General features: G+C 42.8%; 1 protein-coding gene across 5 annotated transcripts in view; it reads left to right on the forward strand.

Annotated features, from left to right (window-relative positions):
• The window catches only part of TANGO6 (transport and golgi organization 6 homolog), a 219,491-nt gene that overhangs the window by 60,908 nt on the left and 143,896 nt on the right, over positions 1 to 14,687 (forward strand). For all 5 annotated transcript variants that reach the window (XR_011972924.1, XM_072636417.1, XM_072636420.1 and 2 more), the window contains exons 10-12: positions 457 to 583; positions 1,757 to 1,948; positions 5,277 to 5,411. Coding sequence is in view for 4 of the 5 variants with exons in the window: in XM_072636417.1 (XP_072492518.1) it covers positions 457 to 583; positions 1,757 to 1,948; positions 5,277 to 5,411 (454 nt within the window). In the remaining variant the exon portion in view is untranslated. The remainder of the gene's footprint in view (positions 1 to 456; positions 584 to 1,756; positions 1,949 to 5,276; positions 5,412 to 14,687) is intronic.

The raw sequence follows: 14,687 nt of genomic DNA on the forward strand, positions 1-14,687 counted from the left end.
ATGGGATGTGTGTGTGTGACATACATAGAGAAAGAGAAAGTCAAAGAAAGACAGAGAAAGGTTCAGATAGACAAAGATGGAGAGAGACAAGGAGAGCATTTTGCCAACCCTAGAGCAATATATAAATGCTAGCTATTTATTAATACATGTGTATTCATTTAGGGTGTATATGTTATATGTACAGATTAAAGCAAGTGATTATGTTTACTGGACAATAGTCTGATTATTGAAAATTAATCATTCAAATTTCCACCATGGGAAATAATGTTCATATGTATAGTTCACGAGGTTATTGAAATCCCCCACACACAACCCCGCCCCCCTCATTTGAAATCTTTCTAAATGATATTCTGTATAGAAGTAAAGTGTTGCTTTAGAAAAATGTGGGTTGTTTTGTTTTTTTGAAGTCCTGTCTGTAGGGGATACTAGCAGAGTAAATGTTGTCCTGCATTGCAGTGATGAGGATGAGGTCCTGTATCAGAAAGTCACCTCAGAGCACGGCCAGGTAGAGTTTCTGGTGGACTTGCTGTCTCAGTGTCAAGAGTGTGGTGTGGCAGGAGACTTCTTCATCTGCTGTTTGGAGGTAAGAGTTACATACAATACAACTGCAGCAGGGCACAGGGAGAGCCCTCGACTTTCAATGAGGTGGAATCCCCTGTCATCCCTTGTAGGTGCCCACAATTATGGGTTCCATGCACCTCTAAGAGGGTGATTACTATGGAGTAGGAAGGCAGGTCTGCTGGCCTGCCTTCATTTAGATGGGAAGGAGGGATCCTCTTTCTTCAGCAGCACAGATGTCATCGCTAACTCAGCTTCTTTCCAAGATTGTCCTAGCTCAGCCCTTAGCCTGTGACAGGCTTAATCCTCAACTCTGGGTGGATCAGAAGGATCTTTCCAGTTAATAGGAGGTTTTGCTGCTATTGAGTAAGACCTGTTCCTTCTGACTTGTTTTGATGGGGATTCGGAGAGGAGCCCTAGAAGCTTAGCCTCTCTCCTACCCACTTAGAACCTTTGGGTGCCTACTCCTGAGAGGGAGATGAGGGCGCTGCCCCTCCCTTCATCTCAGCTGTGCTCTTGTGCCCTGGGGTTTTCTGTAGTGTTTACACGATAACTCAGAGCTGAGGTTTCCTTCAGTAACTTTCCTCCTGCTCTCCATACCTTTTCTCTACAAGGAGGAAGCAGTGCTCCCCAGAGAAGTGTCCATGAGGCATAGAGGGTTTGGGGTGAAAGAAGGCAAGGACCCCTCTGTATTGGAATGTTACTTCAACCCCCAGGGTCTGCCTCACTAGGATGTGACACAGTCTTCCTGCTTCTTTCCAGCTATAGATTTGATTTCATTCCAGAGATTTTGTCCTCAGTCATTTAATCTAGATGGGACCTTAGCTGACTGGGATTTAAGGTTTGATTACATTTTAATGGGCAGCTCTGGAAGACACCTAAAGGAATGAATACCTAAAAATGGTAGACTTGAAGACCCTTGAGGTTTTGGTTTTTCTCTCTGAGCCCTAGTAAATATGGTATTTCTTAGAAGTTGATCTGGGGTGGAGGGAGCATTTGAATAAATATTTTTAAATGAGTCCCTGGAAGGCTAAGTGATAGATCATACAATATTGATATATTAAGTGGATGACTCAGTAACAGGGCAATTGGCATAATTATGTGAATATATTCACTGCAGAATACTTAGGTTTATGTCTCTGCAGTTCTTGTTTCTGGCGGCTTTTATGTCCCTCTTCCTTCTGATCTGCTCTTGCAGGAGCTGACACACGTAGCAGCAGAAAATAAAGCCAGGCTTCCCCCCCAGCCCCTCTCCCATGAAAGCCTCTTGGCCCTGGAAGAGTACCAAAGTTTTCTTGTTGAAGAGCAGGAAAAGGAGCTGCTGACCCTGCAGGTGGTGGCCGTTCTGTGCGAGAGAATGTCCGAGACGGTTTTTACCAGTATCACCCAGGTCAGTCAGTTGTGTGTGTGCATGTGCGTGTGAGTGTGCGCACGTGTGTGTGTGTGTGTGTGTGTGTGTGTGTGTGACAGACAGACAGAGAGAAAGCTGCTCACAGTGAGACTGTGGGTAAGTCATTCTCCCTCACTCACATCATCATTTCCTCTCCAAAAGAAGTGAATGATACTGGCCCTAGCCATTTGACAAGGTTCTTGTTTAGAGAGTATTTTGTAAACCCACAGGACAGCATGTAAATGTGTAAAGTTATAGTTTTAGTTCCTAGGTATATTTTAGAAAATCTGATTTCTTTGTGTCATTAATGACAGTAATAAATAGTACTTTAGATTTTTAAATTACTTTTCCTCCTCACATTGTGTTCACTCAGTTTTTATCTCCACTCTGTCCTGTGACATTTTAAAGGAAATGTTTGGGCACAGGGACGCTTGCAAACCAATGATATAAATAGTTTACCAATCCAAGTCAGTATTTATAGGAATACAGGGATTTCGACGGCATCGTTAGTAAGGTTATTTTGTTCCCTGAAGAGAGGAGGCAGGTGTTTGATAGGTGAGGGGAAGGTATGCTATTTCATACTTTAACTTACAGTCGAAAGGTCCAGAAAATGGCATTATATCTCTAATTTAAATACTTAATACTTATCACTGTTACAATAATAATTTAAATACAATAACACAGATTGAATAATAAGACAGAATTAATAATGTAACAAATACTAGCAAAATGCTGGTTAAAATACAGGAGTACCATAATAGAAAGCTAGTGTAGTCTTGGGCTAAACCAAGCAAGGCAAAATATGCAGGGTCAGGGAGGGGATAGTTTTTTTGTATCATGTCCAGTCCTGGGGACACTTTAGAAAGGATGTGGATAATCTGAAGAGGGTTTATAGGAGAACCTCCAGGAGGTGACAGATCTCAGAGCCCTGCCTTGTGAGGGAGGTCCAAGGAGCTGAGGATGGGGAGGACATGAAATCTGTTGCCTCATGTCAGGTGAAAGAGGGCTTTCTTTTTCTTCTCGTTTCTGAATGGGAGAACTGGAAATGATGGGTAGAAGTTACAAAGAGGCATATTTAGGAAACGTGTCATTGTGACTATAGGCATCCAGCAGGGGAGGGGAGGCACATTGGGACCTGTTACAGAGGACATTCTTGTTCAGAGAAGCATCATCCTCGGTGACCTTAGCCTAAGCATCTGTGGTAAATTAATGTGCTCTTACCCCTTGACTAGGATGAACTGTATTGTCCAGAATGTAAGACTTGAGTTGTTGCTTGAAAATTTCTGAGCCCCTGGTTTCTGTTGAGACCCCAGTACTATCTACTTTCCACTTTATCATATTTCGTGCTGGGAAAATTTGTAGCCATCTGTCAACTCTTATACCTTCTACTTCCCTAAAAAGAATAATTGTGATGGTCTCTTCTCCAGACAGTCATTCTCTGAATTAACTAACCCCCCCAGGTGATTTTTTTCCCTACTGTATTGACATGAACTCTCTAGAGGCTTTATTACCCAAACTAAAGATCTTTGTCTCAGAGTACTTCTGGAAATGGAAACAGCCTAATAGTGCTATCACCTGATCTTATACATTCCTCCTTAACTCTTTATAGGAAAATAGTAGCGGTAGTATGATAACGGTCAAGACTCCTTCTTTCTCATACCACTCATGGCCTTTTCTTGTGCATGCAGGGCTTCATCACCTCCTTGCTCCCTGGGATGGGACCATCCCAACCCAGCCCTACCCCCACCTCTGCTTGCTCTGGTGGGATTCCTAGGGCTTCAGATGATAAAAATCACCATATTCCACTGGGGTGGACTTGAAGGGAGGCTCTCAGGCAGTCTAATCACATGCCTCCACCAATGGACCGCTCTCCAGCCACTCATTCTGCTAGACTCACTCGTCTGGGTTTAGCATATCCCCACTACCTTACTCTCCTCATCGTAGTACCTCTGAACCACTGGCTATGGAAGTGCAAATCATATTCCCCTTCTCCAGTGTTCTTTCTTCGAATACACCTCCTCTCATCCCTCACCCCCATCTCCTACTGTCCCACTTCTAATCTCTCTGCTTTCTTCCCTTTTGGAATGCCTGCTCCATAATTACCAAATTTTCTTTCATTTATACCTTTTCCTTTCTCTTCTTCCATCTTCTGGTATTCACTGAGATCTAACTCCCTTCTGGATAACACGTCTTCCCTTAACACCCTTATCTACATGAGCTATAGTTCCTCTCATGACGCCCCTGACTCGGGGGGAGGAGCATCATCCTTGCTCCCAGTGTCCCTTCCAGACTCTCTCTCTGCCATATAACTCAACATCATCTCTCCTTCCTTGAGTCTCACACTGTCCAAATGTATTACCGAGTCCATATCCTAGTGGCCATTATTTGTCCACCTCTAGTCAATGAGTTTACTCCACTTCTGCCTTCATTGTAAGGGACTTTAACATATGTAATAATGCTTCCTCAAATATCCCTACTTCCCAATTTCTCATTCTCCTTATTTCCTGTGACCTACTCTTCTGTTCCACTTCACACTGTTGAGCTGGCCATCCCCCACCAATGTCCCTCTTTCATGTTAACTAAGTGTGAAGTTCCTTTATTTGTTTAGAGGTAGAGGAAGTAACAAAACTGACTGATTGGGTCTTTCCTCCAGTGATTTATATTCTTGGGACACTGGTCTACTATTTCTGATTGCTTCTTTTTTTAAAAAAATATTCGTTTTGGGGGCGGTTTATACCTTGAGAACTCTAGGATGCACACAGACTTGTGAATGGGATTTCATTGATCAGAACTGTATTATGTTGATTCTTTGTCTTGAAACCTTGAGGACATTAGGGTCCAGACAAACTTGGAAGGGGTTTTGCTAATGAGGTTTATAACGTCTGACATCCCTTGAGTTGACATACAGATATGTTCATCTTTTGCTTGGAATCTCTTGGCAAAATTGATGAGACAGCAAAGGTGATAACTGCTCTGTATGTTAAATTTGGCAAAGTTTAAAGTGCCACCTAAAAATAAGGTTTTGCTGGTATATACTCTTATGTATTGCATGAAGGACTACAACTAGGGGCATTTTATAATACCTGTTTTTAATAGATTAGCAACAAACCACACTAGCATGGAATAATTGCTTAATGAATGCTTGCTGACCCTGTCCGTTACATCCTTCTGCTCAGTGGTCTGTTGTCTTGCTTGTTCTTAACTGTTTTGTGTAATATCTTTTGCTTAATGACTTTTTGTAAGTTTATAGCTTTTTTTTTAACTTAAGAAGCATTTCAGGAATATTTTTATAGCTAGCCAGTGATTCTGAATTCCTTTTCTGTGGCAGGTGGTGGAATTTGTAGCAGCAACATTGAGGAGAGCCTGTCTCAGCTTAACCCAAGAGTTAGAGAGTGCTGTGGAAGCCCAGACTCTGAGTATGTCAATGGGATTGGTGGCTGCTATTTTGGGAGGTGCTGTTCAGGTAAGTTACATAAATTAGGATAGCTTTGTTTGAAGGCAAAAGGGGAGAGAAGAAAAATATGACTTCTCTACCCTCACTAGAAATAGGAATGGATATTTTTTTGGGTGGGAGAAGCATCCTGTGTGACTTGGATAAACAGTCATGACTCTCAAAAGAATTTCCTACAAGTTAAGAAAGTAGGAAATCCCTTCTGTTTCCTGGAGACCTCATTTGAGCTCAAATTGCCACCTAAGGAGAGAGAGCAGTTTGAAGTCCAAAGACTGGGGGGGTTGAATACTGGCTAGGACATTCTTGACTTGTGGTAAAATCACTTCACTTTTCAACCTCAGTCCCTTCAGCTGTTAAAGGCCAACTTGGCCTTATAGATAAACCAGGAAGATCTGGGCCTCTCTCTCTTATCCTGTCCTTGTTATCCTGGGCAGGTCACTTGTTCTAGCTGGTAGGGGAGTTTCCTCATGAGGAGTTCCCTATACTAGTGAAATCTTAGAGCTAGGCCCTACCTGTGTCTCTGAAATAGGAATAATAATACCTGTACTTCCAGGAGCTGGAGTGAGGAAAGCACTTAGTTTTCTTGTTGGTTTTTTATTTTTATTTTCAGTTCCAAATTTTCTTTCTTCCTCCCACCCCTCCCTCATCCATTGAGAAGACAACCAATATGATTCTCATTACATGTATGAAGTTGTGCAAAACATACTTCCACATGAGTCATGTTGTAGGAGAAAAAACACAAGGAAAATAAATAAAATGCAAAATATATACTACCTGCTGATCATCTCAATAATATTGTTGTCATCATGTACAATGTTCTCCTGGTTCTGCTCACTTCACTCAGCATCAGCTTGTAGAAGTCTTCCCAGGATTTTCTGAAACCGTCCCCTCATCAATCTTATAGCACAGCAGTGTTCCATCACAATCATATTCCACAGCTGTTCAACCATTCCCCAGCTGATGAACATCCCCTCCATTTCCAATTCTTTGCCAGCACAGAATGAGCTGCTATCAATATTTTTGTACAAATAGATCCATTTCCCTTTTCTTTGATCTCTTTGGGGTACAGAACTAGTAGTAGTATGGGTCAAAGAGTACGCACAGTTGTATAGCCCTTTGAGCATAGCTTCAAATTGCTTTCCAGAAAGGTTGGACCAGTTTACAATTCCACCAATAATGCATTCATGTCCTTCCTTTTCCATATCCTCTGCAGTATTTGTCATTTTCTTTTTCTGTCATGTTAGCCAATCTTATAGGTGGGAGGTGGTACTTCAGAGTTGTTCTAATTTACATTTCAGTGATTATTAGTGATTAAAGCATTTTTTCACTACCATTGACAATTTTGATTTCTTCTTCTGACAACCGTCTGTTTATATCCCTTGACCACTTATCAGCTGGGAGATGTCTCTTATTTTGATTCAGGTTCTCTATATATTTGAGAAATGAGATCCTCATCAGAGAAATTCACTGTAAATTATACACACACACACACACACACAGACCCACATACACACACCTGCCCAAGTTTCCAGCTTTCCTTCTAATTTTGGCTATATTGGTCTTTGTTTGCATAAAAGATTTTTAAGTTTCATTTAATCAAAATTATTTGTTTTACCTCCCATATTCCTCTCTAATTCTTGTTTGACCATGAACGTTTCTCTTATCCATAAATCTGACACATAATTTTTGAGGAAAGCCCTTGGTAAACCCTAAATAGCTCTATAGATAGGAGTTATTTTGCTGTTGTTTACCTGTCTTTCATACTGTCTGGGAAGTAATCTTCTTCATTGGTGGATATACACCTTAATAGCAGTAGCTATGGGGCCCATCTAGAACTGACCTCTTGTTCCTTTCATTGCTGGCCAGCGACAGCTTCAAACAAAGATACCGACCCTCTTTAGGGCTGTAGCTACTTTGAAGAGCCCCAGATGAACACTGGAACAATGATCACGTTCAGCATAACGTAGTTGCTTTGTCTTCAGCCACTTCCAAGGATGAGTGTGCCTTTAAGATGCCTAGGTGTGTGAGTGATCAGTTAATTATGTAATGGCTAGGAGATGGCTGTGAGGAAGCATTTTAATGCAAGTGATCTCAAGTCTGACTGACTGTATTCCAGACTCTACTGAAATAAATTCAGTAATCATTGTGAAACTTTCTGTCAGTGAAATAATATTCACTTTTGGAGATTCTAATTCTTGAAATGTTAGGATTTGCTTCAGTTTAGTTCAACATGCAGTTTTGTTGGATGTGTTGAATTAAACTGAAGTAAATCCTAATACTTCAAGAATCAGAATCTTCAAAAATGATGTCGTCTCCATCCTCAAAGCACTTACAGTTTATTAGAGGAATGAATGAATGAAAAGCATTTATTAAGTGCTTACTTCGTGGCAAGCATTGTGCCAAGTCCTGGGGATACAAATGCAGAAGAGGTGGTCTTTGTTCTTGAAGAGATTGCATTGCAGTTGGGGGAGAGACACACATAGGAAGGTCAGCTGCAAGGCAGGTGGAAAGCCTGAGTGGTCCTTAGGAGGCAAACAGGAAGGCCTGGGGATCTTTAGAGTATATTAGCCAGTCAGATGGAAAAGCCTTGGGGGATGGAGGGCATATCAGCAGGGCAGATGGTAAACCCTGTTGATCCTTAGAGTACAGAAACAAGGCAGAAAAGGGACTAAAACATAACACACAGATCATGGTCATCCACGTTAGAATGTGATAAATGACGTAGCAGAGGCCAAATGGGGATGGGTAACATTGGGTAGGAAATGGAGGGGAAGTGAGATCCAGGGAGAAGGTGGTGGATTCATGAAGCAGGTGGAGATATGCAGGGAATCTATTTCATTGGTGAGAACCTGTCTAAGTATTTCCCTACACTTTATTGGGAAAAGGGGTTGCATCAGTTTTCTCTCTTGTCTATCCTCCACTCAGCTGCCAACATGATTTTCTTGAAACTCAGGTCTGACCATTTTATTCCCTTATTCAAGAAACTCCGATGGCTTCCTGTTACCTCCAGGATTAAGTAATAGCTCCTCTGTTTGGCAGTTAAAGCCCCTTCTTCCCTTTCTGGTTCCTGTGTATGCCCAGATCCTGCCCCACTGGGCCCTTTTCTGTTCCTCACATACAACATGCCCTCTCCCTCCTCCAGCTGTCCTGCACACTTGGAGAGCCCTTCCTCCTCACCCCCAACCCCTAGCCTCTGCTCACATCTCACCTTCTGCAGAAGCCCTGCCTCGTTCATGTGTGTCTGTATACTAAAAATGGAGAAGTTCAATAGTTGTGGTGTGGATGGGTCGACACGTGTGAGCATAGCGTGTCCATACATGGTTATTGCCTGTTTGTGCCCCCTTCTTCGGGGCAGGGACTGTGCTTTCACCTTTCTTTGTGTCCCCAGGGTACAGAATGAGCTGCTGGTAAATGCTTGTTGACTGACTCTTGGGGCCAGGCCTTCTCAGTTGCTCAGTGTTCTTTGCTCTCTGTTTTTCCCGGAAAATGGGCCCTTTTAATCTTTCCGTTTAGGGGCTTCCATTTTGGAATTTCCAGAGTCATGCATGGAATGTACACACAATTTAGAGAATGACAAAATTATGGAGTATTTTGCCTCGTGTTGTATTTTTTGAATATGTGTGTGTGTTTACCATTAGGTTGTAGAGAGATTCATTTTTGTGTTTGCCAGTTTGAACATTTTTGTTTTTAAATTATTTTTTATATATTCCCCTTTTGCTCTTTTCAGACTTTATTTTTCTGTATTCAATTAAAGTGAATATCAGAATTTGGAGAAGGTAGTTACCAAGTAGATATCTCTGAACTCCCAGTTACTCTTCTAAACGGCAGGGCAGGGCTGTCCCTTGGCCAGAGTACCAAGTGAGGGAAGTCTTCCTTGTCTGTGACCCCAAGATCTCACGAGATTTCCGGTGCCCACTTGGTCTGTCCAGCTACCTCTAGATACTGATGTCCATCGCTGTGCACCCCCCCACAGCGGGACTCCTCAGAGCTTCCCCACTCCACGTCAGGACCCACCTGCACTTGTCCCTGGGTCTGTTTGCCATCTCTGGGATGCAGAAACTGACTGATTTTGAGGAGCTCGTTAGTATAGCTTGCCATTGCTTCTTGTTTCTGTCTTCACTGACTCTCAGCTCCAGGCTTGCCTGCTCCCTACTAGCCCAGCTGACATGCAATCTCTCTCCCATCCAAACTCACCAAATCCTCTCCTCAGCAAGTCGCTGCAGCCAGCCCTTTCCTGTGACAGCCACCAGGACCCTTCTCCTGGACGTCCACTGTCTGACACCATATAACAGAGTTTCTTCATGTTCCTCCATCACCACACCCAGCGTTGGTTGGTACCATGTGCTGCTTAACACTGATTTCAAGGCTGTCTCTTTGACTCCTGAGTTGTCCCGAAGATGATCTGCCACTCTGAGCTGCCAAGGGTCCCTGTAGCCTTAGGGTGCCTGACTATTTCTCCTGTAGTAGATCAGCTCCTGGGTTCCCTTTGTCTGTTTGTCCCATAAATATTCTTAATTGTATCATTCCCTTTTCCTAGTACCTAGGTGACTAAAGCTAGTTTGATATACTGAGATGTTAATGACCTAATAGATGTGAATGGGTTCAGGAGCATTCGCATTTGTAACAGGAAGTTTTAATGCTTGACTTTAAAATAATGGTTAATGATGTGCATTTCAAGTACTTTGACAGGTTCATGGGGAAAAAGGTCAGGGGACAACATTCTCAGCATCCTTCCCATCACAGCCTGGTCCCTTCCTACCTTCCCAGGCTTCTACTTAACTCTCCCATGTACTAAGGAATCCAGCAACAATGACCTTCTTTGCTGCTCCTTGAACAAAACCTTCTGTCTCCTGACTCGTGCATTTGCATTGGCTGAGCCCCATGTCTGGAAGCAATGCCTCCCGCCTCACCTCTGCCTCCTGGCTTCCGTGGCTTCCTTCAAGACTCAACTCCATACCAGCTTTCAGAAGGCCTTGCCCTTCACCTTACTGCTAGGGCTTTCCCTCTGAGATCAGACAGTCAGTCAACATTAATTTTTAATAGCATTTTTTTCCAATCACATGTAAAAAACAATTTTTAACACTCATTTTAAAAAGATTTTGAGTTTCAAATTTTCTGCCCCTCTCCTTCCCCTCCTCTCTCCCTAACAACGTGAGAATTTTAAATAGATTACATATGTGCAGTCATGTCAGTTAGTCAACCTTTATTAAGCACTGTGTGCCAGGCACTGTGCTAAGCAATGGGAATCTTGTACCATTTGTACTATGTATATGTGTGTGTTGTGTATACACATATATTGTATGTACATATACACACATACATATGTGTATGTAATAAGCACATAGTTGTTTGATGGGGCCCGGTGAATGGAGTGAGCGCTGGCCCTGGAGTCAGGATGGCCTGAGTTGCGAGGACCAAATGAGATACTGTTTGTAAAGTGCTTAGCACAGTGCCTGGTACATGGTGAGGGAGATATAAATGTTAGTAAATAGCCTCACATGAGGCTACCAAATTTAGGGGAGCAAAGCATTTTTCCTGGCTCTTACTCACTGTTCAGATCAGAATTTTATTGTTCTTTTCCCCAAAAGCCGTGCATTACGTTAATTTATTCTGAAAAGTTGTTATGCTCAACAGACTCCTGGTGTCTGAGTGATTCTTCCCTATAGTAAGCATGTCCCCTGGCCTTTCACCATCAGACCAGCATTACACCAGAGAGCAGGTTGGGAATATTCTTAGGGTACCACACTACAGTGTCAAGTTTGTAAGGGTAGCAGATCATTATTATTTCCTACCAATCTCTTGAAAAATTTAATCTATTCCATGGGCAAATGCCTGGTGCCTGTGTATTAGACCTCACACTGATCACAGGTTATATGGGAAGGGGAGCAATGCTAAGCATCCGCGTAGGTGATCTGTCTGATAGACAGGACTCTGAGGGACCTGAGGCCCAGGAAGAGCTGGGTGTCATTGGTCACTTAGGTTTCAGTGAGCTTCTTGTTCATTGGAAAATTCCTGATGGAGTCTTAATTCTGTTTACTCTTGGGTTGACTCCAGGGGCCACTGAGATAGATTTTTATCTGTTTCAAATCACTATAAGTATTTGGCATGATTGTCTTAATATCTTCCTGAACTACAAACACCTCCCTATCAGGCACCAGTCACTCCTCCAGTATTTTGCTTGTTTGACATAGGTTTAAAGGTTATTTCCCCAATGCCATTCATCATAAAAACCCATTTTCTTTCTGTTCTTTTCTATTCTATTCTATCCTGTGTTCTGAGATTATGCCCTGGTGGGCAGTCTAGCTTTATTTTTTTTTGTGCAGAATATAGAATTTAAAATTGGCCAGTATAGGCTAAGAAAAAAGAACGTGCAGCTAAAGTAGGTCACTACCAAAGATCAAATGGCTGAATATTTGTAAAAAGCCTTTATTACAGTGCCTGGCATGTAGTATGCACTTACTAGATGCTAATTGTCTTTCCTTTCCTAAAGTCACATTTAGGTATGAGATTTGATTTATTTTCTAGAGCTGTAGCGTAGGGCTTTGAATATAGCAGGTGTTCCATAAATAATTATTAACTAACTTTAAGGCTGAAAAGAGATTAACCTACCAATCTACACAGGAAAAACCAAAGAGATCAAAAATACCTGTTGTCTAGACTGAGAGACAGTGTGGCTTAGTGGATAGAGTTTTCTTGAAGTCAGGAGGACCTGGGCTGGCTTCCTGACTCTGACATATCCAAGCCAAATGACCCTGCACAATTAACTTAATCTTACACTGCTCTAGGTAACTATTGAAAACTGTAAGTTGGAAAGAAAATGCTATCTGTCCTTGTAGAGGGAATTTCCTCACCTGAGAGTCCCTTCTCCCAGTGAAATCATAGATCTTCCCCTTTCCCATTGTCCAGAGTTCAACAGGTTGATAATGTGTTTTATCATGTATCTAACTTGCCATGCCTCATGTGTAATACTCCATCTCCTGCCTCTGTGCCTTTGTCTGGGACCTCTCTGCCTAAAATGATTTCCTTCCTAATCTCCAACTCTTAGAATCCCTGGCTTCCCTTAAGGAAGGCCACCTCCTCCAGGAGGCCTCTCTTGGTCTGCCCTCCCATGTAAAGCTACCTTTGATCTACTCAGCTTTCTCCTCTATGCCCTGATTCCTGCAAATATACTTTCCCCCATTAGAATGGGGGCGCCTTGAGGACAGGCATTGGTTTTATTTTTTCCTTATGTTCCCAGCCCTTAACAACACAGTGCTTGACACATAGTAAGAGCTTAATAAATGTTTGTTGATTGATGATGTATGTAAAACTGGAAGGAACTTTAAAAGTCTTGTAGTTTGATCATCTCCATTTAGAGGCACGGACCTTGCTGTGGCCCAGAGAGCTAAAGTGAGCTGTCCAAGGTTATCACTAAGGATTCAACAGGTCTTCTGACTCCAGATCAACTCCAGGTCTTTCCACCATAAGTACCACCACCTCTGAAGAATGGGAACTGCAGAAACACATAGTGGATATCAGTTGATCACAGCTCAGGCCCACCCTTTCATGGCAGCTAGTGAGCAAAGGGTTAGAGAACGCCTGAGTTCAAATCCAACCTTAGATGTGTTTACCCTAGGCAAGTCAGTTAACCTCTGTCTCCCTCAGTTTCCTTATTTCTTAAGTGAGGATGATCATAGCATCTGCCCCCCAGAGTTGTGAGAGGATGGAATGAGATGACATTTGTAAGGCACTTTGCAAACCCCATTGTGTATCAATACCAGCTGTCATCATCATTGTCATATTACTAATGACAACTGCTTGGCAAGAAGTGGTATAAGTGATATAATGTAGGAGATAGACACACAAGTGAAAAGGAGTGAAAAGGCACTTACTCAGTGCTTACTGTGTGCCAAGTCCTGTGATAAGCACCAGCAGTACAGAAACCGAAGTGGAGCTAGGTGCTGCCCTCAGGGACCTTAGAGTAGAGCAAATGGTGGCCAGGGAACAATAAAGGTGCAGAGGTATGGAGGGGAGCCATGGGCAAGTCAGTGATGCACCTTTTCCACAAATGGAGGCATCCTTGATTTGAATATTGATCTCAGTGTAAGACATATATAGTAGAAGGAGAAGATCTGCTTGGTAGGAAAATAGTCTGACAGCTGTGTGAGTGTCGTCGTCCCCCCAATCAGCCTGGATCCAGGACAGTTGTCCTTGGGGTATATGATCAGGAAAGTAGGCCAAACTTCCCAGGGGCTCTGCCATCCCCATGGAATGTTAACACACCTAGAAGGGGGCCTCTCTGGGGAGGATTCATGGGATGATACTGAAAAGAATCAGCCAGAGAAGAAGGCTGTGTGCAGGGTGTGATCCAAACTGTTGGGGAACATACCCATATCCTAATGATATGAGCCATTCACAGAGGCACCAGAGAACTTTTGCCCTCAAACCTAGTGTCCCAAAGTGCCATGGAGCCACTGAAGGAGAGGGACTGGGCCTGGAACTGGGAAAGGGACCTCCCCTGGAAAATTCTCCTCTCCCAAGGCAGGGCCTCCCCTCTGCCATTTAGCATCTTCAAAGAGTTGCTCAGAGCACTGAGAAATTAAGTGAATTGCCTCAGGCTCTTAGAGCCAACATATGTTGGGGCTTGAACCCAGGTTCTCCTGGCTCTGAGGCTAGTGCTCTCTCCACTGTACTATACAGCCTGCCACTAAAGCATAACATATTTAAAATAACATTGGCATTATATATTAGCCAAGACTACACCGTGCAGCTAGGTGGTTCAGTGGATGGAGTTCCAAGCCTGGAATCAGGAGGAACTGATTCCTTACCAATTATGTGACCCTAGGCAAGTCACTTCAGCCTATTTGTCTCAGTTTCCTCATCTGTGAAATGAGCTGCAGAAGGAAATGGCAAACCACTCCAGTATCTTTGCCAAGAAAACCCCAAATGGGGTCACCAAGAGTTGGAAAAACTGAAAAGTGACTGACCAACTCCCTCACCTATCTGAGAAAGTGTTAATTGATAAAAATGTATCTATGGTGACTAGTAAAACCCATCCCTCTTACTGATCCAACCATGCTGGAAAACAATTTGAAACTACACCCAAAGGGCTGTAAAGCTGGGAATACCTTTTGATCCAGTAATATCACTAGTGGGTCTGTACCTTAAAGAGGTCAGAGGAAAAGGACCCATACATACAGAAACATTCCTAGTAGCTCTTTTTGTGGTGGCAAAGAACTATAAGGGGTAACTGTCAAGTGAGGAATGACTGAACAAGTTGTGCTATGTGATTGTGACGGAACACCATTG

This window comes from Notamacropus eugenii, chromosome 1, assembly GCF_028372415.1.
Source record: "Notamacropus eugenii isolate mMacEug1 chromosome 1, mMacEug1.pri_v2, whole genome shotgun sequence".
Lineage (NCBI taxonomy): Eukaryota > Metazoa > Chordata > Mammalia > Diprotodontia > Macropodidae > Notamacropus > Notamacropus eugenii.